The sequence below is a fragment of the Lytechinus pictus genome, chromosome 2 (assembly GCF_037042905.1).
Source record: "Lytechinus pictus isolate F3 Inbred chromosome 2, Lp3.0, whole genome shotgun sequence".
NCBI lineage: Eukaryota > Metazoa > Echinodermata > Echinoidea > Temnopleuroida > Toxopneustidae > Lytechinus > Lytechinus pictus.
The window spans coordinates 37,862,932-37,885,053 of record NC_087246.1 but is presented as its reverse complement, the minus strand read 5'-3'; the positions used below and the strand labels follow the sequence as shown (position 1 = coordinate 37,885,053).

Here is a 22,122-nt window from a genome sequence, read left to right as displayed (position 1 = left end):
ATTTATTGTTCATATTGTTGTTGAATGTTCATTTTCATCATGATATCACTTTTGCAAACCCCCGTTTTTTACCGCCCTGGATTAATATGGGTGAAGGGTGAAGGTTTTATCGATATGAAACAAAATTGCGAATTTGTCTTGATTGAGGCTATCCAGAATGCATTATGAGCATTATTGCCAAATAAAAACAAGGAATGGAATGGAATGAGCAATATTTTGTCCAAACGGGTTGATGAGCCTCTTGGTTTCGTGAGATCTTTTTTCTTTTTTCGATTTGTCACTGTTGAACACCATAGACGTAATCGAGACAAATGGATGAGCTTAACGTAGAGAAATCGGTGAGTTTTTATTTATTTTTTATTTGATATTGATCACTTAGATGGCCTTTCCATAAAAAAACAGTTTTAATGAACAGTTCAAGCTTGCATTAATTTGCGATGCTTTTGGCGAGGGATTGGGATGATCAAATAAAGAATTTTACAAAATGGCGCCTAGATGACGTCATCATGACCAGATGACCTTGAAAAGCTTATTATGGCATCTCTAAGATAGACTTTATAAATGACATGAAATTCAGTAAAATTGATAGAGCCAATTTAGAGAAAACTTGGCAACAAGAATTGGCTATAAAAAAATAAATATATAAAAATAAAGAAAATTCTAACGAAATCAAGAGGTGATCTGTCATAGACTGACCACCTAAATATTGCACAATAAAAGAGATTAAAATTTTTATTTTTTTATTTATGTGTATTACCTATACCTTTTCACACAACCTTATCATTTCTCCCTTTTCAAGAGTATTCAACAAGTTCTAAGTTCCATTATAAAAGTTCAGTTTTCATCATGATGATCATATTGATCTGAATAAACGTGTTGATTGTATTTGTGATTATGAGAATCAGGGACAGATCACTTAATTCGTCCTCATGACGAATTAACATTCTAGTTTTCATTGAAAATCCATTAAACATAAAATTGTAAACCAAAACCTATCAAAATGAAGAGAACAAGGTCTGAATTCCTAGACTAGTTTTAGACATACATGCATGCTAATATACTGCCATCTAGAGGGAGTGAGGGACATAATAAACTCATGTGCCCTCTGGCTGTGTAAACACTTGACTCAAAATGCCTCGCAAAACCCCAAAATACATAAAAAAAGAGGAATTTCTTTAGAGGAACACCATACCATGTCATGAAGAAGCTGAAAAATGGAGAAGAGGAGGTACAAGAAGCAACACCAGTATTAGAAAGAAAGCTATCCCTCAACAAAACCATGGAGAGCCCCGATCTACAACAAAGTGGTCCCACATGCCAAGATTTACGTAGGGATCTTGATGGTTTTTACCTGGTCAGTGGGAAACGGCTTGCATCTGCTTTACAAAGGACTCATGTGTGCCAAGGAGGTTTGTACTTCTTATTGCTTATTTTTGATACTTTACTCTTTATAAATGTAGGTCATGTAGATCAATACCCATTTTAAAATGCACTTATTATGGCTTATGCCCTTAAACCTAAATATCTTCATGAATATCTAAATCTTAGTTAGATCGAGATCTGCCTGGCTCTGTCTATGTGTGCAAAAAAATGAAAATATAATGAATAAAAGACCATCTTAGTTACAATTCCCCCATCGTAAAAATGGATTGCAAATTTGCAATAATCAATCTCTTGCTTGATAATCAAGATAATATTGCTCTGAAATGGATTCTATATTTTGTAGATAAAGTACAAGTCCACCCTAACAAAATGTTGATTTGAATAATAAAAAGAGAAAAATCCAACAAGCACAACACTGAAAATTTTATCTAAATCGAATGTAAAATAAGACAGTTATATTATGTTTTAAGTTTCGCTTATGTTCACAAAATAGTTAATACGCACATGACATCCCAGTCGGTATGCAAATATATGACTTTTTATGAGGGAACTGATGACATCACTCACTATTTCTTTTGTATTTTATTATATAAAATATTTAATTTTCTCCTCACTGTCATGTGAATGTAGTTTCCTCCCTAAATATGTGGAATTAACGTCATTTTAATATTCTATGGTTCAGTCAAGTTTGTCCTTATTGTCAAATTTGTAAATATTGCAATTTCAAACAATAAAAACAAAGAAATAGCGAGTGAGGGACATCATCAACTATCTCATTTGGTGCATATAACTAGTTTGTGAAAAATTAGTGAAACTTCAAAATGTCATGTAACTTTCTTATTTTACATCTGATTTGGATGAAATTTTCATTTTTGTGCTTGTTAGATTTTTCTCTATTGATTCAAATCAACACTTTTCTGGGGTGGACTTGACCTTTAATTGATTGGCTATTCAATAATACTTGATGTGGAGCGTTGTGGCCCAGTGGATTAGTCTTCTGACTTTGAAACAGAGGGTCGTGGGTTCGAATCCCAGCCATAGCGTAATTTCCTTCAGCAAGAAATTTATCCGCATTGTGCTGCACTCAACCAAGGTGAAGTGAATGGGTACCCGGCAGGATTAATTCCTTGAATGCACTGAGCGCTGAGAGGCAGCTCAAGCTAAAGCCGGGGTAATAATAATGATAAACAATGCGCCTCGGAATAGATTATTTCTAGATAGATGGCGCTATATAAATGCCTATTATTATTATTATGATATTTCCTGACTTTACAGGGCACCTGATTCCTTTGGAAGATTTGTCAAAGAGGGAGGAGCTGCTTTGCACACTGGTCCTACGATGCTCCATCTGCAGCAAAGAGGAGGAGTTTTGTACCTCAGAGAAAGCGTTTGAAGGGCCACTGAAGTCTGCCGAGATCAACAGATGAGCTAGACTGGCAGCCAGTGAAATTGGACTAGCCCTTGGCTTCCTGTTTAAGAGATAATACAGATAACTTCTTATCTACTTCAAGGCCTTCTCACGCACACCATGGTGAAACAGTCTGAGAAGTAAAATGTCATGGTTGAGAGGGTCATACTAAAGCATTGGAGAAGTCCAGGACAATACCTACAGTGTGGGACGATCAATCGAATGATGGAGAACATTTTAAACAAAAGAGATTAACGCATGGTCTGTACCGTGCTCCTCATGAAAGCCAAGCTTGAAATGTGAGAAAATATGTTTCTTCAAAAAAGAAATCCTTGTTGAAGATCTCGACTCTCAAGATTGGTCTTGGTCTCAAGACCAGTTACGTTTCATCTTGGTTTTGGTCTTGAGCCATCTGGTCTTGGATTTCCGGTCTAGACCAGCACGTGACATTGGTACCTCAATAAGTTACATCTGATCTATTATTTACCAGGTTCATTGCTTGTTCACTTTCCACATGTTATGCATTTTAGTTTTAAACTTTGGGGAAACAATAAAATAATTTATCTTTTCAAAGCGAATTAGTTTGGTTAGTGTGTTTTTATACAGTACGTATCAAAAAAAAAGTTTATACTCTTTGCAAAAGCCCTGGGAATTAAAAAATATATGGCATGTGTGTATTTTTTTCACATATATTCTTGGGTTTGGGTCTCATCTATCCAATGAAAGTAAAAGTTTTGACAGAGTGTAACACTTGAGTGAGCACTTTCCATTTTTATAAAGCTCGCAGAAATTCTTGTTTTCACGCTGTGTCATGGGTAACAGGCGAAATCAAACTTACCCTGCGAAACATTTCTCATACATTTCCCTTGCACTTTACTCAATTGAAATAAAACAGATACATTCAAGCATTTCAATTTTGCCATCCAAATTAAAATTTTAACACTTAGTAAGTACAGCCTTTACACTTTTTGTGCCAGCTGGATCTGAGGACATAACTGAATCTAAACAAAAGTTTATATCAGACATCTCCAGCATTTGTCACCAAGTTTTTATCATTTAAAGTGGGTTTACATTTCATTTTTCAATTAATACTTGTTTCTCCACAGTTTTCCCAAGTTTGACAATGATTAACAAAATGAGAATCACGCCTAAGCCATTTCATATAAATCACAGCTCAGTGTAAAGCAAAGATCGTCACGATGGCCTCGGTGTGTGGGGGAGTGGGATGGGGTGCAATGGCACTCTTCAAAGTGTTTTGGGCAAGGAAACAAGTGAAAAAAGGTAAAAGATATTTTCAAATCAATTTTACTAGCTAAATTCCATGTGTTCTTCATGATTAAGTTCTACTTTTATTCATATATATGGTCGCATGTCATAAGGTGGTCCAATTTCGCGAACAGGGTAAAAATGGTCAAAATTTTATTTTTTGATATGTTGTAGCTATTACTATTCTCTAAATAATGAAAAGGTTTTAAGTCTCGAATACCTTTATTTTTCCTTAAAATGACTAATTAACAGCTAATTATTACATAGACGTCAATGTAAATGTGAATTTTGAAATGTGTATTTCTCAAATTGGACCTGCTGCACAGAAAATAGTGTCAAAAGTTAATGCAACATTGGATCACCCTAGTATTTTGCAGTTATAATCTTGAAAAACATCAATAATTAAATCTGTACCAAAATCAAATAATTATCTATTATTGTATGCATATTTATTATACTAATTAATTAACAGTATTTAATTTCACATTTTTGCCCCCAAAATACCTGTCACTGTATTTATATGCTTGGCAAAATGACATCATGGGTAGAAATGTTTGTTGCAATGATACACAACATTTGTACTAAAAATTAAGATTACAAATTAGTTAATTAATCAAATTTCTCTGGTTTACTAATTGATTAGGTTGCAGATCAGAGCTGACATACTTATGTATTTCATTGCTGCATATTTTCAAAATTGTCAATTTTTTTTTGACATTTAGTTCCCTGCTTTAAAATGCCCAGAAATATGAGGATAACAGTCATATTACATATTATAGTAAGTTGTTAATTAGGTTTAATTAATATTCTATCATTCACCACATCCACCGGCTCCGCCACCCCTATTACTTCAAACTTAATGTGCTATAGTTTTTGTTCCTGATATTGTATTGATCTAATTCATAGTAATATATTAAGCCTATAGTTCTAGCTTCAAAATGAGACCTTACACAACAAATTTGGCCATGGGGCTGTGATGTAGCAACAATTTATCCATGGCACCGTGTGGAAAATTGTTCATACGCCACCCTTTTTGCATACCCGACTTATGAAATGCGACCATAACTATTTCAAAGTTCCACACAAATCGTTTTTCACTAACTTTTCAAAAGTAAGTGGTGCTCTCTCAAGCGGAAATACTTTTCAACGGTTATTTCATTCGCTTATTAAATGGATCTGTACCAATGTTAAAATGTGGAAAATCTTCAGGATATTTATTACTTATATATAAGTTTACAGGGTTTTTCTAAGTGTAAACTTTTTTTTTGATACACACTGAAGAGTCTATATTTTCATTTTGAATGTGTGGTACCTTTCGTGCTATAAATTTGTAGTTGACTTTATTTTTCCAAGAAGTTTTTAAGAGATGAAGAACCATCATCCCTTTAAAGCCAGTTTGATGCCACGAGGATAAAATATGTCAGGCATCTGCTTCATTGGATTTTTTACTGTCCGATGTTAAGACAAGATTCCTGCGTATTTACAAACGTACTGACCAGTTACAAAAGGGAATATGCTATTGTAATGTCTACTTTTCACTGCTCCCGGCACATCTGTGCTCCGTAACACAAAGGTTTGCAAATCGCTAAATACCAATGACCAATCAAGATCATCGTTACATGCGCACTCTGTTTAAAATACTGACCGGGAGCCAATCAGTGCGGCTTTTTCATATTTGCAATTCATCGCAAACCCTTGTGTTACGGAGCCCTGGTCGGTAAATATATGAGCAGACCCATTGCTAATTTTCATGGGGACAGCAAAAATAAATGTAGCAATATTTTTTTAAATATAACTTGAAATTACTGGACTGGCCACATGTGACTTTAACTGACACATAACATGTATATATTCCCACAAACTAATATTGAATCATTTTTTTGTAATGAGGAAGTTTGTGGTAATGTTGATTTAAGATTTGTAAAATTCTGAGGGTTTTTCACAGTTTGCAAACTGCAATCATACAATATGTCACCCAATTTCAGGTAAAAATAAGGCTTTGAGATATAATTTGTAATGTGTTAAATGTCCATATACAGTGCACCTGTGTATTCTTGTGTACTTTAGAAAGTGGAAGCTATTATGACTTTGCATCTCATTGTCACTCTATCTCTTAAGAAAACTCCTTGATTTTTAAGATTTATTGATCTTGAAGGAAACTCATAATCTAATACCACATAATATAATTGATAAATACTGGATAATAGAAATGAATCCAATGTTACCCCAATCAGATTTCACAGTATGGAGTACCACCTCTTCAAAGTTTGGCTTCATGTTCAAAGTTTCTAGATGGAGGTCGCCATTTTGGCGGGGTTAGTTCAAAATTGTGACATCAGCGACGAACTGCATCTCGAAGTAGATATCTATATTTGTGTACTATAGATTCTATTTTACCAAAAGTAAATCAAATATGCTCCTAAAATATTGTTAGAAATGTGCTTTAATAATAATCATAGTTTTAAAATACGATTTGATGAATTCTAATGCTAAATTTAATGAATTGACGTATTAGCTATGATAGTAATTTATTCTTGCTAGCTACATTGTAATTTGCCAATTTGGAAGTGGTAGAAATGGGTGTAAAATGTATTATTAAAAAACTTATTAAATCATATTTGGAATTATAGTATAACACATTTCTCACAATTTTTTTTAAAGATTACATTAACTACATTTGATTAATTATTGGCAATAATAGAATCTATAATAGGTAAACATGAATATAATGGAGATGTAGTTTGTTGCTGACGTCACAATATGAACTAACCCCGCGAAAATGGTGAATCTCCATCCAAACCTAAAGAACCCTTACTTTGAAGAGGTGGTATTCCATAATGGGAAATCGGATTGGTGTATTATTGTCCTGTATATATTTGTCAATGATATTATGTGGTATTAGATTTTGGGTTTCATTTTTCCTTTGATATAGACTAAGAAATCCAGGGAAGTATATAGTTGTTTTTTTTTGGCTCTTTAGAAAGACATAACTTGCTTAAAGATCAATTTGAAATAAACGGGAATGACTATTAGCTACTGAAAGGAATATACTATTCTATAAAAAAGAACAGTGATCAAAATGTTATTCAATTTCATGTAGACGAAATTGATTTTCTAAAAGACAATATAGTAATAATGCCGAATACTTTTAGAGAAGTTAAGTCTATACATAGCAAAAACTTTTATGATTATTTGGTTAAAAGTAAGAGAGAACAATCTCTCAGTTCTTTTCGATTAAAGGGTAAATACAGTTTAAGTGATTCCGAATTACACAAAGTTAGAAAGATAATGATAAATTGATACAAAAACTAGAGAATTTCAGTTCAAAGTCCTAAACAACATTTGTTTTTTAACTATAGGTTGTATAAAATGAAAATAAGAGATTTACCAGAATGCTCTTTGGGTTGTAAAGACTTTGAAACCTTAGAACATGCACTATGGCATTGTAACTATGTAAAAATATTTTTGGACAAATTTAAAGCTTATTTACTGATGTTGGATTTTTCAACACTAGACGAACAGACCATAATTGTTGGATGTTTACATAACAACAAGATGCTAAAATAAAGAATCATGTCTTACTTATAGCAAAGAGGTGTATTTACACAAGCATAAACAGTAACAATAAGCCAAGCATTGACTATTTTAAAAGAATGTTGTTTTCTTCGTACACAGAAAAAATGTACATCGCAAAGAGGAAGGGAAAGTCGTATCTCCATCAAAGAAAGTGGAAATGTATTATGCCACTATTTACTTCCAATTGCTGCTATAAAAGATGTTGATTTTTTTTGTAGGTCTATACCTCTTTTTTCTATACTTATATATTACGTAAGCAATAAGTGTATGTAACGAACCTGTACTTACTTTGTTATATGCATTACTATGTGTAAACACAAAAAGTATGAATGTATCCTTATTGATCTATATCATATGTTTTATTGAAAAGTATCAATAAAATACTATTGAAATATAAAAAAAGGTGTTTTTTTTTGTAATGTGACTTCATTTTTTGTTTTGGTAAGTTTCTGTCTACTTGAGTAGTGAGTATACTGGAAAAAAGTCATATATGAATCATCAACTTCATTTATTTTGATAAATGTCAGACCAATCTCTGAATGGACTCCTAGGCAAGCTGAAAATTCTCTGCAGTAACTTTGCGTTTACTGGGATTGGGCTGTTTAACAATTGGACTGATGAGTAGTGTGCCAAAATGGGAAAATGATTGGGTATTGTATGGTTCAGAGGATGGGATGACGTGAGAAAAAAAAACTATTAACGTAGCAGAAGAAATGCATCACGAGTTGGTTTGGAAATGAGTGGCAAGAAAGAAGCAGATAACATTAATTTGAGAAAATCTTGATGAGCACTGTTATGATTATGTTCCATAAGATTGAAATCCCCCATTAATATACAAATAATGAATGTTTATGAGTGCAATGGACAGAATACTTCATGAGGTGAAAGATGAAATGATCCATTCAACGAGGCGTAGCCGAGTTGAATGGATCATTATTTCATCTTTCACCGAATGAAGTATTCTGTCCATTGCACGAATGAACAAACATTTATTATTTGGTTTAAATGACACCTAAAAATTTGTTTTTTTATATGAAATTCATGCATTTCGATGCAAAACATGCTCATGCAGTGCGAGTTCGGTCTGTTGATTGTCACGTCATTACAACATGCGCACTGCTGGTGCCTGCAAACTCCAAAATAGTCTTTTTACTGGACATTTTTAAAGAGGCACTACCAAAAATCTAGCATTTATCCACTAGATCAAGAGTAAATTGGCAAAATTTCAACACCTTCAGACTCTCTATTGGTGGAAGGTTGACTCCTATACATTGTTCAGTTATTTAATTTTTTTGCAAAATAAGTAAGTCCTTTGAATATTTCATATCTTTTTTTTTTACAGTGGTCATGATTTTGAGATCATTGTTATCGACGATGGAAGCCCTGATGGAACCCTGGAGGTTGCCAAGCAACTGCAAGATATCTATGGAACTGACAAAATTGTAAGTATTTCCTTCTGCATACCTTTCCTTTGTGGTAAATTTGTGTTTCTCCTAGTTTTATTATAATGAAAAATATATATTAAAAAATTTGTTTCTTAATATATTTCAATATTTCATTTTTCTTTCCCATTCATAGTATGGCATGTTTAGAATATTTTTTTTAATTATGCAATCCACATTTTGAAAGAAAAAATTGATATAAAATGCAATAAAATTTGTACTTCGGTTTTCCAACTCTCTGTGTGATGATGCAAGACTGTAATTGTAGTGACTTACGATATCTTTGTCGACTTCATTTTCATCTATATTTTGTAGTTGTCTATATGTATAAAATGTATAAGATATTTACATCCAAAGGAACTGTTGCTGCGCTAGCGCCATGAGCGTCACTGGATGGTGTGTGCGCTCAACAAGATATCACTATTATTATTATTGTTATCATTGTTATTATCATTATTATTATCATTGCTATTATTATAATATTGTTTTAAGACTTTTTTCTTGAAATATTTTTTGAATTATAAAAGTAAAAAATTGAATTGAATTATATCTTTATATTTTTGAAAGTTGATGTGCGATTATCACTTTTCATGATTTTTTTTCTTCAGGTGTTACGACCAAGAGCAAAGAAACTTGGACTGGGTAAGTTTTCAGTGGGGTACAGTTTAATACAAATTCCAATGAATCGTATGTGTTGATATTATTGGAATAATAGTTACCATAATGGAACTTTGCCATCCAATGGTAACTACCATGGTAACGATGATAAACAGCCAATCAGAATCAAGGATTCAATGGAGGTACCATTGGATGGCAAAGTTACCATGATGTTAACTTTTATGCAACGGGCCCCAGGTATGCATTCAACTCCATGCTATTATTGTAATCACTTTATTAAGCAGGCAAGCAGGAATCCAAATAAATTCATTAAGTATCCATAGAAATTGTTGGTATGTGTGAAGTGCTATAGAAAAGCAAAATATCACATACAGTCAAACTGTCTATAAGGCTATCCAAGGGAAACAGAAAAGAGAGGTCACTGGAGACAGGTGGCCTTTATACAGATTCTGTAACACATATCTTTAGAATGGATGACGATTTAGGTGTCCACTAAAGACAGGGTTTCGCGAGGTAAATGGCTGCTTCCACGTAGATGGGTTTGACTGTATTTTATACATTTAAGAGACATACAAGGGCTACTACAGGTGACTCCACCTAAGTCAAATCTCTTGGGAAGAGAAATCTGGTATAAAATTAGGTAAATTTTGTCTTGGAAGATGATATTAACATGTTTGCATATTCTGGTCTGAAATATGCGTCAAGTTTGGTGATTATACAACTTATGCGGAGTCTACTGTTTGTAATTTTATTTTATAATGTAAGCAAGATGTTATAAAGTCTAAGAAGAAAAGTTATTTGATTTTAGAATATAAACAATTTCTGTGTCGATGCTTGATCAATAAAGTAAGCAGATACAGTACAACATGGCAGGAAACAAGAGTATTGTTGATGTTCTTGCATTTTTTTATTTATTTGAAGTTTGAAGTTGACTTCATTGGAGTACCTGTGAATCGTGATTTCTCTCTTTCCTTTGTCTATAATTGAAGTCATTGTAATATTTGTATGCAATGTTGATTCAATGATTCAGGGCTTTTGCTCACGCTGACCCTGTTCTCTGGAATGATCTTCCCCTGGCAATCCGTGAATGCACTTCTATTGACACATTTTAACGTAACATTCAGACTCGTCTATTCAATGCTTCTTACTCTTAATTGTTCCTGAATCTATTACTATTATATTTGTACTTTCGTTCTTTCTTCCACTGCGCCTTGGGCACTCTGCCGAGTGGATTTGGCGCATTACAAATCACATATATTATTATTATTATTCAGGCACTGCATACATCCATGGTATCAAACATGCCACAGGAAATTACGTCATCATTATGGATGCTGACCTCTCTCATCATGTAAGTTGCCTGTAAAAAAAAATCATCCTTATGTAACCTGAAGGTCAAGTCTATTCCAACAAACATTTCATTTGAATACAAAGCAAACAAGTGTATCACCTGTAAAATGATGAAGTTATGAAATAAAATATTGCCCAATATCTAACAGTAGTTATATACATTCCACAGGCCTAATGACTGAGGGCATTGATGCTGTCACACACTCAAATATTTGATTTTGTATTTTACCATATTGAATTTTGGAAATCACCCATCAATCATTAGTTAACAACTATAAGAAAAATGTGTTCACAAAAAATTTCTATTGCCATCCAGTTTTTAGATTTAAAAAAATGGACAATTTTGTAAATCCTTAACAAATTTGTTTACCCATTATAATTGCACAGGCAAATTTTTTTTTTTTTTTTTTTTTTTTTTAGTTACTATAAAATGTGAAATCTTGATATTAACTGATCAGCTAAAAAACTTATTGGCTCTACTTCAGTTTTATTTCTATAACAGGTTTGCTAGTATAGTGTAGATCTGAAATAGGGCAGAGACTATTTAGCTTCGTTTGTAATTTTGATGTATAAATGTGTTGCTCTTGTTAACAAAGTAGTATGCTTACTTTTCTTTTTCACTGTTTTCTTTTTCAGCCAAAATTTATTCCAGAATTCATCAGGTAAGCTTTATGTATGTTTGGAATTCTAATAAGGTTTTTTTAGAAGCAGTTGTGAATTATTTAAGCTCTGTTATTTGTGACAATGTCTAACCTGTATAGAATAAAGACATATCATGTGCATTTTTTAATGGTAATCTCTTTATGTAAAAGCGAGGGGAGGAAATTGTAGGCCTATATTATAAACTGGGTTCAAGGATGTAGCCAATGGTGAGTAGGGGAGATCAGGGTTAGTTGGAATGCGGGGTAAGTTGAAACATTGTAAGTTTCTTTAATGCCTGTAAAATAAATTTATGCAATACTGCCCTCAATTTATTGCTATTAATTATACAACAGCAAATTTATGCAATACTGCCCTCAATTTATTGCTATTAATAATACAACAGTGTTGTATAATTAATAGCAATAAATTGAGGGCAGTATTGCATAAATTTATTTTACAGGCGTTAAAGAAAATTACAATGTTTCAACTTACCCCGCGTTCCAACTAACCCCGATCTCCCCTATGTATTGGTATATTTATTTAAAAAGGGTAGCTCGAGTCATTATTTGCTGATTTTCATCGTGGCCCTTAAAATCAGTACATTAAAACATTACATAAATACATTATAAATTACTAACAAAATGTATGGGGGTAATAGTTTGCATAATTATATACCAAACAAGGATAAAGAAATGACAATGAATATCGGTATTCAAAGCAATTTGGTAATAAAACTATTAAAAAATAAACAATACCAAACCTTACATAAATACTTTGAAGTTTATACTGAAATAATTCATATACATGTAAAGGCACATTAAAATTTTACAATGTAAAAAGCATGTATACAATATAAAAAACATTGGCAAATAAAAATATAGCAAAAAAAATTGCAACAATATAGAGCTTGTGGGAGGATATACGTACTGTAGCCCCAGCAATGTATGCAAAGATAATGAGTATTGAACATACCCTTGAGCCTTCTCAAACTAATTAATTTCCGTTTCATTTGTTCGGCAAAATTTTCTGCCTGCTTTGGGAATTGAAGATTGCCATCTATTATAATTCCAAGACATTTTTACTCAGATTGAGGTTCAATTAGAAGTGGTTTTATTTGTACTTATAGTCTTGTGTCATTTAAACTTTAGATTCTTTGCCTAGACCCAATTACCATTACCTTTGTCTTACTGGTATTCTATTTAACCTGACCTAGGAAATAGATTTGGATATTAATATGAAATATAGATAATTTTTAGTGAGTTACATGTGAATAAAGAACTCAAAAAATTATGTAATTTATTACTGGCCATAATATGTTCAGGTAGAAATTATTATTTAAAATGATAAAAGTTTGATTGTGTGTGTTTATGATTTATTTTGCTAGATTACAGAAGGAAGAAGGATGTGATGTAGTATCTGGTACCAGATATCAAGGAACTGGTGGGGTCTATGGTTGGGACTTAAAGAGGAAAATTATCAGGTAAGAAATGAAACCTACAGTATTAATTGCCTCAGTTAACCTGTTTTAATGAAAAGTTCCATCCCTCTGGAAGGGGGTGGCAGCCATGCACCTCCGTTGCCTTCTGTCATAAACACTTGTGCTCACTTCTCCATAACCAAGACCAGACCATTTCATCGTGTCAGTGCAAGATTGCCCTTAGCAAAATATTTCTGCGCACCGAATCGGTCCAGAAATGCCCTTACGCAATGCATTAATGGGCTGCTAAGGGCATTTTTGCATGCATGCGATGCGCGAAAGTGTGGTGCTAAGGGTGTTCTTGCACTGACATGACGATTTCTTGATAATATCAAACCAAGTGGCTCTACCATTCTCTCCATCAAGATCTTCTGCATTCGTCCATTTTTCATCACATAACCAAGGTGTATGAATCGTAGAATCACTCGCGTCTGTTTTTTTTTTTAAACTTATGCTCATGGTGTTATCAATAATGCAAAAGTCATGTTTAATTCACTTGTGATAGTGCAATTCGAGTATAAATCAAGAAATTTTTTTTTATATAATCTATGTCTTTTGAAGATTTTAGGATTTTGCTCAGTCGATTCTGGGTGGAATCTTGAGAGACAAATTTTACAGAAGATGGGCTCATATGTGAGAAACAACTTCCCAAGTTTATTTCAATGTGGCCAAGAGATAGACCTAGTTTATTTGGTCTTATTATTATTAATCATTTTTTATGTACTTTTTTTTTCTCAAGCACTCTAGTTGCATCTATGAAGTTAAGTTGTCATAGCCATTTCATAATTTATTTCCTTGATTTCTGTGTAAAATGTGCTATTCAATTTTATGTCAAATGTGTTATGCTGAAATATGTTATTAATTGAAATGAAGTGCTAATGAATCGATCACAGTGAATGGTAGAGTTATCCCAAACTAGTTCTGACAGGCCTGTAATGAAAGAGCTGACTCAGCACTTTGGGTCCAAAACATGGGTCTTGCTTGGAGGGTGATGTGAGGATTCAGTGTGGCCCACATTGCTATGTTTAAAGAACTTACCAAAGGACATAAAGAACTTTATTACCCTAGTGGTTGGTGGTTAGTGCTTGTTCTCAAATTCTTTGGTTATGGGGAATCGGGTCAGACCTCCTTTCCTATACACCTTATATACCAACGACCATCTCTAATAATGGTCCACAGTTGGAAACTTGATCCCTTGTATCTTGTTGTCTTTATGTAAGTTGTTATTTTATATTCACTGATCTAATAAGATTTGCTTTTATTGCCCTGCATGTTGTTTATTATGAGTTCGTGGCCTGGGTTTATTTCTTTTCTTGTTCTATCCACCAATATCCCTTTATTCAATTTTGAATATTGAATGAAGTGATTATTAAAATAAAATAAAATCACATTGTTTTCCAAGAGAGTAAGACTTGCAGTCCAAACTGTTATGTAGTATGAGCCTCACAAGAATAGCACTACATAAATTTAATTCCTTGAGGAATCTTGATGCAATTATAAGTGCTACCATCTCTCTTTCACTCTCCTTCTCTATCTCTTTGAAGCCGTGGTGCTAATTTCTTAGCTCAAGTCCTGCTACGGCCTGGAGCATCGGACCTTACAGGTAGTTTTCGTCTTTACAAGAAAGAAGTCCTTCAGCGATTGATTGATTCCTGCGTCTCTAAGGGTTACGTATTCCAGATGGAGATGATTGTCAGAGCAAGGCAGTTTGGATTTAAAGTTGGAGAGGTATGGACAAGGATTTATGCATTCTATCATTCGTGAAGATATTTTCGACATACATTTGTCCGCAATAGTTAATGATTAATTGGTTCAGCTTTCTGCATTTCAAATGTTGGCAAGTCTGCTGTACTATGATAACGAGTTATGACTTAGGCATGTTAGACATACTAGTAGATTCGTTCTAAAGGTACCTCATGCATGTAACTCGTACTGATGTCCTTGCTCATACAAGTAGCATCAAGTGATGCATGCAAACTGATTTCCAACTATTTCTTCAGATTTGTATTCATCAAATTTCATCAAACTTCTTCAAATTTTTATTCATCAATCTTAGACATAAATTCAACGATCTTTCTCTTTTCTCTCTCTTTTTTTGTTTCCCCACTCCCTTTCTGTCTTTCTGTCTCTGTCTCTCTCTTGTACAGGTTCCGATTACATTTGTAGATAGATTCTATGGAGAGAGTAAACTAGGTGGATCAGAGATAATCAGCTATGCCAAAGGACTTCTCTATCTATTTGCATCAACGTGAGAAATGTACTTGCCTGGAATATATTTATCAATATATTTTTTGTTAAATTATAGTGATTTGACATTGCTTGGTTGCTGGAAAACTGTTCAAAGTGTCTAACATTTGAAACATATATTCTATTAGATGTCTTAAAGAAATCAACTCTTTTCTTAAAGTGCAAGTATCTCTGTATCAAGTCATGTGAGAAGCATCCCAATTGTGAATTTTTGCCATTCTGCTGCAAACCTTGTTCCTCATATTTTTGGAATAAATCTTGTTGTAATTGCTAGAGAAACTATGAAGTGATTCCTGTCCAGCTACCAGATTGCTCCTTAGCACACACTAAAGCCAATATGCTACTTCCGAGGGATAACCATCCAATAGGATACAGTCATATGGCAGCCATAACAAGGGTCGGATCCAGGATTTTTCGAAATGGGGGGGAGGTGCATTTTCCAGAGAAAAAACTTGACAAGCAAAAAAAAAAGTTTTCAACCTTAAAATTAAGGACATTTCGTCCACAAAAAAATTTGACAAGCAAACAGAAAAAAAAGGTCTTCACTTAAAAAAAAAGGGGGGGGGGCACACACATGTGTTTTAGCAGCATTTTTACATTACAAATTTTAATTATGCCTCTCAAAAAGGGGGGGGGGGCATGGGCTGGCTGTGCCCCCTCCCCCTGGATCTGTCAGTGGCCATACCTACCCAAACATTTCATTATGAGAAATTATAATTTTGTCAAAGTTCTATTATCGAAAAGGCAATATACCATTCTCATGTTTGTCTAATATAGACTTTGTGACTACTGTGCCAGGGTGATGCTGAATGAGGAGTAACTGCTGCTATTTGATTCTTAGATGATAATTTGAATTGTATATGGATGGATTTTAATCATCTAATTCTAAACTATCATGAAAATCTTTGAGAAGGAATTGATTTAGACCCAAGGGGCAGCAAGGGATTTTTTTTTTTTTTTTTGGGGGGGGGGGGGGGTTGGGGGAAATGAAGTGGTATAAAAAATAGAATTTACACATGGTCATAACATAATAATTGAATACTGTTATTCTTTATTAGTTGATGAGGATAGATACTAATCTCGGAGTAACTTTATTAAATCTTATATATATCGACTATATTCCAGCCAAATGTGTGGAAACTGGAACAGCTTTAGTTTAAACTTTTGTGCTTCAAATTCAAGAGTTCTCTGTATTTTTTTTTTAGATTTCAAAGTTGGAGGATTGTATGTTAATGGTGGTCAAGGTCATACCAGTATTCTAATTGAATAATAGAACTCTTCAATGTCATGTCTAGTCATAGCCTCAATATATGTGATTCCAGGAATACATTATTTTGGGGGAGAAAGGATAGTTAAAGTAAAATATAGCTTATTTTATGTTTTATTTACATTTAAATTGTCTAATTTTTTTAAATTTCTTTCAGTTGGTAATTAGAAGAATAATCCCTTCAGTTATATACATTCCATTTTTTACAAGATATTCAATGCTTGACTTTGAATGTATGAACATTTTAGTGTATTTTAGAAATAATAAAAAAAATCTTGATTAAGGTCTCAAACGGGCAAAATTTGCTACAAAAATATCATTATGTCATTTAAAAAAAGTGCACTCATATTGATTAAAAGTTGGATCTGTCTCTACACTTGATGTCGATAAGTCAGGAAAACTAAGCAAGACCTGGTAGGACAGCAATTGTCAGCAAAATATGAATGAAATTTGACAGTATTGAATAAACAATGATTATGGGAATAAAGATGTCACCCAAAATATTGTTTCAGTGCACCAGTATCGATATCATGCCGGGGGGGGGGGGGATATAAAGTGATTTGAAACATTTAACCTAGCCCTTTTGATGTGTTTTTCATTCACACAATAGAAAATGAACTCATGATGATGTTTTTATAATTGTGTGGCACCTTCCTTCCATCTAGCCACATGTAATAAATGTAATTTATCATTGTTTGTTTCCTGGGATAGTGCCATAATTCACCCTGTAATTAAAGGGAATAAAAGATGGAAAGGCAGAAAAGAGAAGAAGAAAAAGGAAGATAGGGGAGTATAAGAAGGGAGTTCTGTGTTGCATAGTTCTATATTAATTCACTGGTTATTCAATTGAGAAAAAAATGATGCCACGCTGCCTTTTATTAACCCTATCTAGGCTTGGGGGCTGATTCGCATAATATTTTCGCTGCACGAACCTTTTTGACCGTGCCGCTCTTTGACTTTTATTTCAAGTCTTGCACATCTTTTGAGACCAAATTTGCAACGCCCGGGTACGCGGTCAGAAGCGGATCTAGAGGGGGGGTTGGGGGGGTTGCAACCCCCCAAAAAAAAAATCCGGGGACCATTTTTTTAAATCTTTTTTTTTTTTTAAACTTGTAATTGCAAGAAAACGCCATTTTCACACACAGATTTTCAAAAATTTTCCCTACTGTGGGAGGGGGGACACCCCCCTCCCACACCCTCCCCCCTCGCTCGCTCCGCTCGCTTGAATTCGGTCGCTACGCTCCCTCGCATACCACCCCAACCCCCCCCCCCTTTATAAAAAGCTGGATCCGCCCCTGGCGGTTCCGAAATTACGCAACATTTTGTAAGTGCATGTTGGACCTAAAATTGCTCAAATACTTTATTTTGTGTTGTCAACCAGAAATCACAAATGTATGATTATTTGTTGTTTTGCTGGCCTAAATGGATTTATTTTATGTTGTTTATGATCTCAAGAGTCCTCGACAAAGTTCATCCAAAAAACAATGAAAAACAAAAGGTCAAAAAACAAAGAAATACATAAGAAATTGCAAAGAACAATTATAATACGTAAGAATTTGATCTGATATCGCAATTTTTTTCATGTACATTTGCTAAGAACCCCACAAAGAGTTTCTACACCAATTAACACATTTGGAGCTTTATTTAGGTAGTTAAGAGGAAAAAAAGTATGATTTTTCATACTAATTACGCATAAATTAGCATAATCAATTAAGAGCAAATTGCATGAAATAAATTTATATAGAATTTTGTAGATTATTTTCCAGAAAACCTGCATGCCAATTTTCGGCGCCATCGATTGCCAAGATCCCAGGGGGGGGGGGGGGGGCTGGGAAGGCCCCCCCCCCCTCCCTGACCATATAATCTCCTAAAATACCCCGGCCTAGATAAGGTTAAATACCCTGGCACTGTTCCTGTTGGTTTCATATGTAGAGAGGGGGATGGGATTGATATGTCTCTCCCATCTCATTGGTATATGTCCCCTTGGATCACCATCCAGGGACTTTACTTTGTGTTCAATTTATTTGTATGGAACTTCCTTTGTAGTGGAAAGTATATATAATTGTTAATAAAATTAATTGATTTTGATACACGATATATGATTAGTTTGGTGTACTGTTTCACATCTGTCATATTGCAACTTTATTTTTAACCAATCAGAAGTAAATATTTGGGGGCTGTGTTTAAATGCAATCTATTTTGCAACAGGCCTTAAAGTAATTTTCATGTTATGATCATGCATGGTAAGATTACTACTAATTTGTATGTTATTTAATTGTAAAATAATTTGAAGCAGACAATATACTTTTTTACGAATCCGACATTTATCACCATAATGGCTCTGTAATATTCAATTTATACAGTATGTACATGTACACTGCCTTGTGTCTACATCCTTTCACACTTGAAAACCCACATCAGAACTCTCAGTATTATATATAAAATCCTCAAAAAAAGTTTGGAAATCTGACTTTGATCAATAATCCATCCTCGGTTTTAGTGAATATTATTGTGTGCTTGATACCAATGAATAGATCATTAAATTCTCTTTAAAATTATACCCTACATATGATTATGGTTCACATGGAGGTGAAGTGCCTTGAAATGTGGGGCAAGGTCAAAATGCAAAAGTTGTAAAATGACAATATTAAAGGTCACTGTTCTTGTTTCCGTTGTGATGAGTGAGTTTCTCAGCGGTTTCTTTTGTTTCATGCACCGTAATATCAACTTAACATGGAATCAAACACATTTCTGCACAGGCAAACACATAACAACAAACAAATATGCATTGGTATTTCAAACCATGACCATGTTATCTCACCGAACCTTCACTACATAAATCACAACAAAACATCAAAAATGAAGAAGCAGGGGCTTGATTTGAATGGATTTTAATTTCTATTGACACAGACAAAGAATCATGTTCTTAATTGACCCTCCATGACTATTACTGCTCATTTTGCAGCTTTTCAATTCAGACCTCATCCAACACTTTTGAATCTTGCTCTTTCTATGATGGCATCATCGTAACAAGCATGGTATCATTTTAAGAGAATTAAATGATCTTTTGAATGATATCAAATATGCATTGTCTAAAATTTGGAGTTGGTAGAAATTAGTTGCCAAACTGAGATTTCCAAACTTTTTTTGAGGGGTTTATTATATATATAATTATATCACAACAAAATCATGTATAGACTGCCAACAATAAATTGATTTAATACATACATTCAAATGTGATACAAAATATACAAAATAAAACATCAATACATGTAGATATTTTTAGTTATACAATATAGGCACTGCAATCTGATATTTACATTGGTCAATAAGTTCATCAAAGCATTTGGAATACTGTGTGTTTATTCAACAAAGTGGTATTTATATATATATATATATATATATATATAAATACCACTTATAGCAATAGCTTTGATCCAGCTGAGGCATGGCGGCTTGTCATTGTTCAAAACCCACCTTCACCCGACAAAGGAAATTATAATTGGTATAGTGTCGAAAATCTGTCTATCTGACGGTCAATTGGATCGGGGTCGCCCTAGCCACTAACCCGTCTCTGTGGTCTAGTGGTTAAGGCACCGGCGTTCAAAGCTGGGGGCCCGGGTTCGATTCCCGGCAGAGACATTTTTTCGGCATCACCAATTTTTCCAAAAAGGGTAGATAGCTCTGGGGAACCTTGATTTAAGCTACGCCTACCATTGTTCTCTTCATCCATTTCTTTCACACAATATTTAAATATAAGAGTTGCCAAAGCTGTAGTACATGTATAACTTCACACATATATATATATATATATATATATATAGTGGTCTAGTGGTTAAGGCACCGGCGTTCAAAGCTGGGGGCCCGGGTTCGATTCCCGGCAGGGACATTTTTCGGCATCACCAATTTTTCCAAAAAGGGTAGATAGCTCTGGGGAACCTTGATTTAAGCTACGCCTACCATTGTTCTCTTCATCCATTTCTTTCACACTATATATATATATATATATATATATATATATATATATACGTATTATGATATAAAATGTATGCTTGAATTGATAAACAGTTTTTAATGGACATTGAACAAATTTTGATTTTAAGTGCAAAGCATTTGTCATTTCATTTTAGACAAAAGAAAGAGAAAATACCTCAGGAAAGTATATATTTGTATTTTTTCAATAAATTCAATGGCTTCTTTAAAATTCAAGTGAGCTTGCATGGTTTCCACTATTTTATACCATATTGAATCAGTGTTATATTTTCATATATTACTTTCCAACTTATATCCTCTCATCCACAATATTCACTGAATGAAAGCTTTTCAAAGAAGGAAAAAAGAATGGTCACTTACAGTATATAGACTCCCAACAGTGAATTAATTTAATACATACATTCAAATGTGATACAAAATATACAAAATAATACATGTATATATTTTTAGTTATACAATATAGGCACTGCAATCTGATATTTACATTGGTCAATAAGTTCATCAAAGCATTTGGAATACTGTTTGTTTAGTGAACAACGTGGTATATCTCGACAACGTGTACAAAGAAATGTTTGTGGTGGGGATATAATAGGATAGGAAATACATTTATATATATACATATATACATTTCTGTAGAATAATAAAGAACTTTAAAAAAATCCTAGGCATAGCAAGGTCACAGTAAAATGAGAAATTGACTGATTTCCGTGCTTATGCATGCTCTGTCTTCAGTTAATAGCAAATTCATTTTCAGTCACGATTGTTTCCATGGTGATTTCAAATACACAGGCTTGTGTTGGTTGTGCTAATGATAAAGAGAGTCCTCTGTTGACCGCACTAGTCATTTATTTAGGGGAGAGTGGGGTAAATCAGGCCACCTTTTTCATAATTCCATTCATATATTTTTAACGCATACCTGTAGAAATATGATTAGATGTCTAATATTAGGTCTACAGCAGACCTACATTATTCAATAGAAATATGAGAACTAATCAATCTCATTTGCATATTAATGAGCATTAAATATTGTTGTCAGGTGGCCTTATTTGCCCCATCAAAGTGGGGCAAATGAGGTCCCTTGATTAAAAACTACTTCGTGTCGCTATATTCAAAGTAAAAATAGTTCAGTTGGCTTGATACAATCACTGAATATTTACTAGTAACAATCACAATATGAAATTTGAATTATTCTCCTACAGGCCCCCATATTATTTATCAATCTTATCCAATATGATGAAAAAAATCATTGTTGGATTGTGTTTTCAACTGTCAAAGTTATATTGTCATGTTTCTACATTTTCTATTGAAAATGAACACTTGGTGTACATAAGCAAGTGTGGAGATGTCTACATTGCATTTTACTGTTTTATATAATAGCAGTGGCGGATCCAGGGGGGTGGCGCAGGGGGCGCGCGCGCACCCCCCTAATATTTGAGCGGCGCCAAAAAAAAAA

The 22,122-nt window shown here is 33.7% G+C and overlaps 1 protein-coding gene and 1 pseudogene across 1 annotated transcript; both read left to right on the top strand.

The window, feature by feature from the left end:
• The first annotated feature begins 1,131 nt into the window (after positions 1–1,131).
• LOC129279989 (uncharacterized) lies at positions 1,132–2,950 on the top strand (annotated as a pseudogene).
• A 99-nt stretch (positions 2,951–3,049) lies between these two features.
• On the top strand, positions 3,050–17,457 carry LOC129280018 (dolichol-phosphate mannosyltransferase subunit 1-like). Its single transcript, XM_064095628.1, has 8 exons — positions 3,050–3,090; positions 8,976–9,075; positions 9,684–9,717; positions 10,968–11,044; positions 11,680–11,705; positions 13,070–13,165; positions 14,707–14,890; positions 15,310–17,457. The coding sequence occupies exons 1-8, from the start codon at positions 3,050–3,052 to the stop codon at positions 15,412–15,414; spliced, it is 663 nt and encodes a 220-aa protein (XP_063951698.1). The 3' UTR covers positions 15,415–17,457.
• The last annotated feature ends 4,665 nt before the right edge of the window (positions 17,458–22,122 follow it).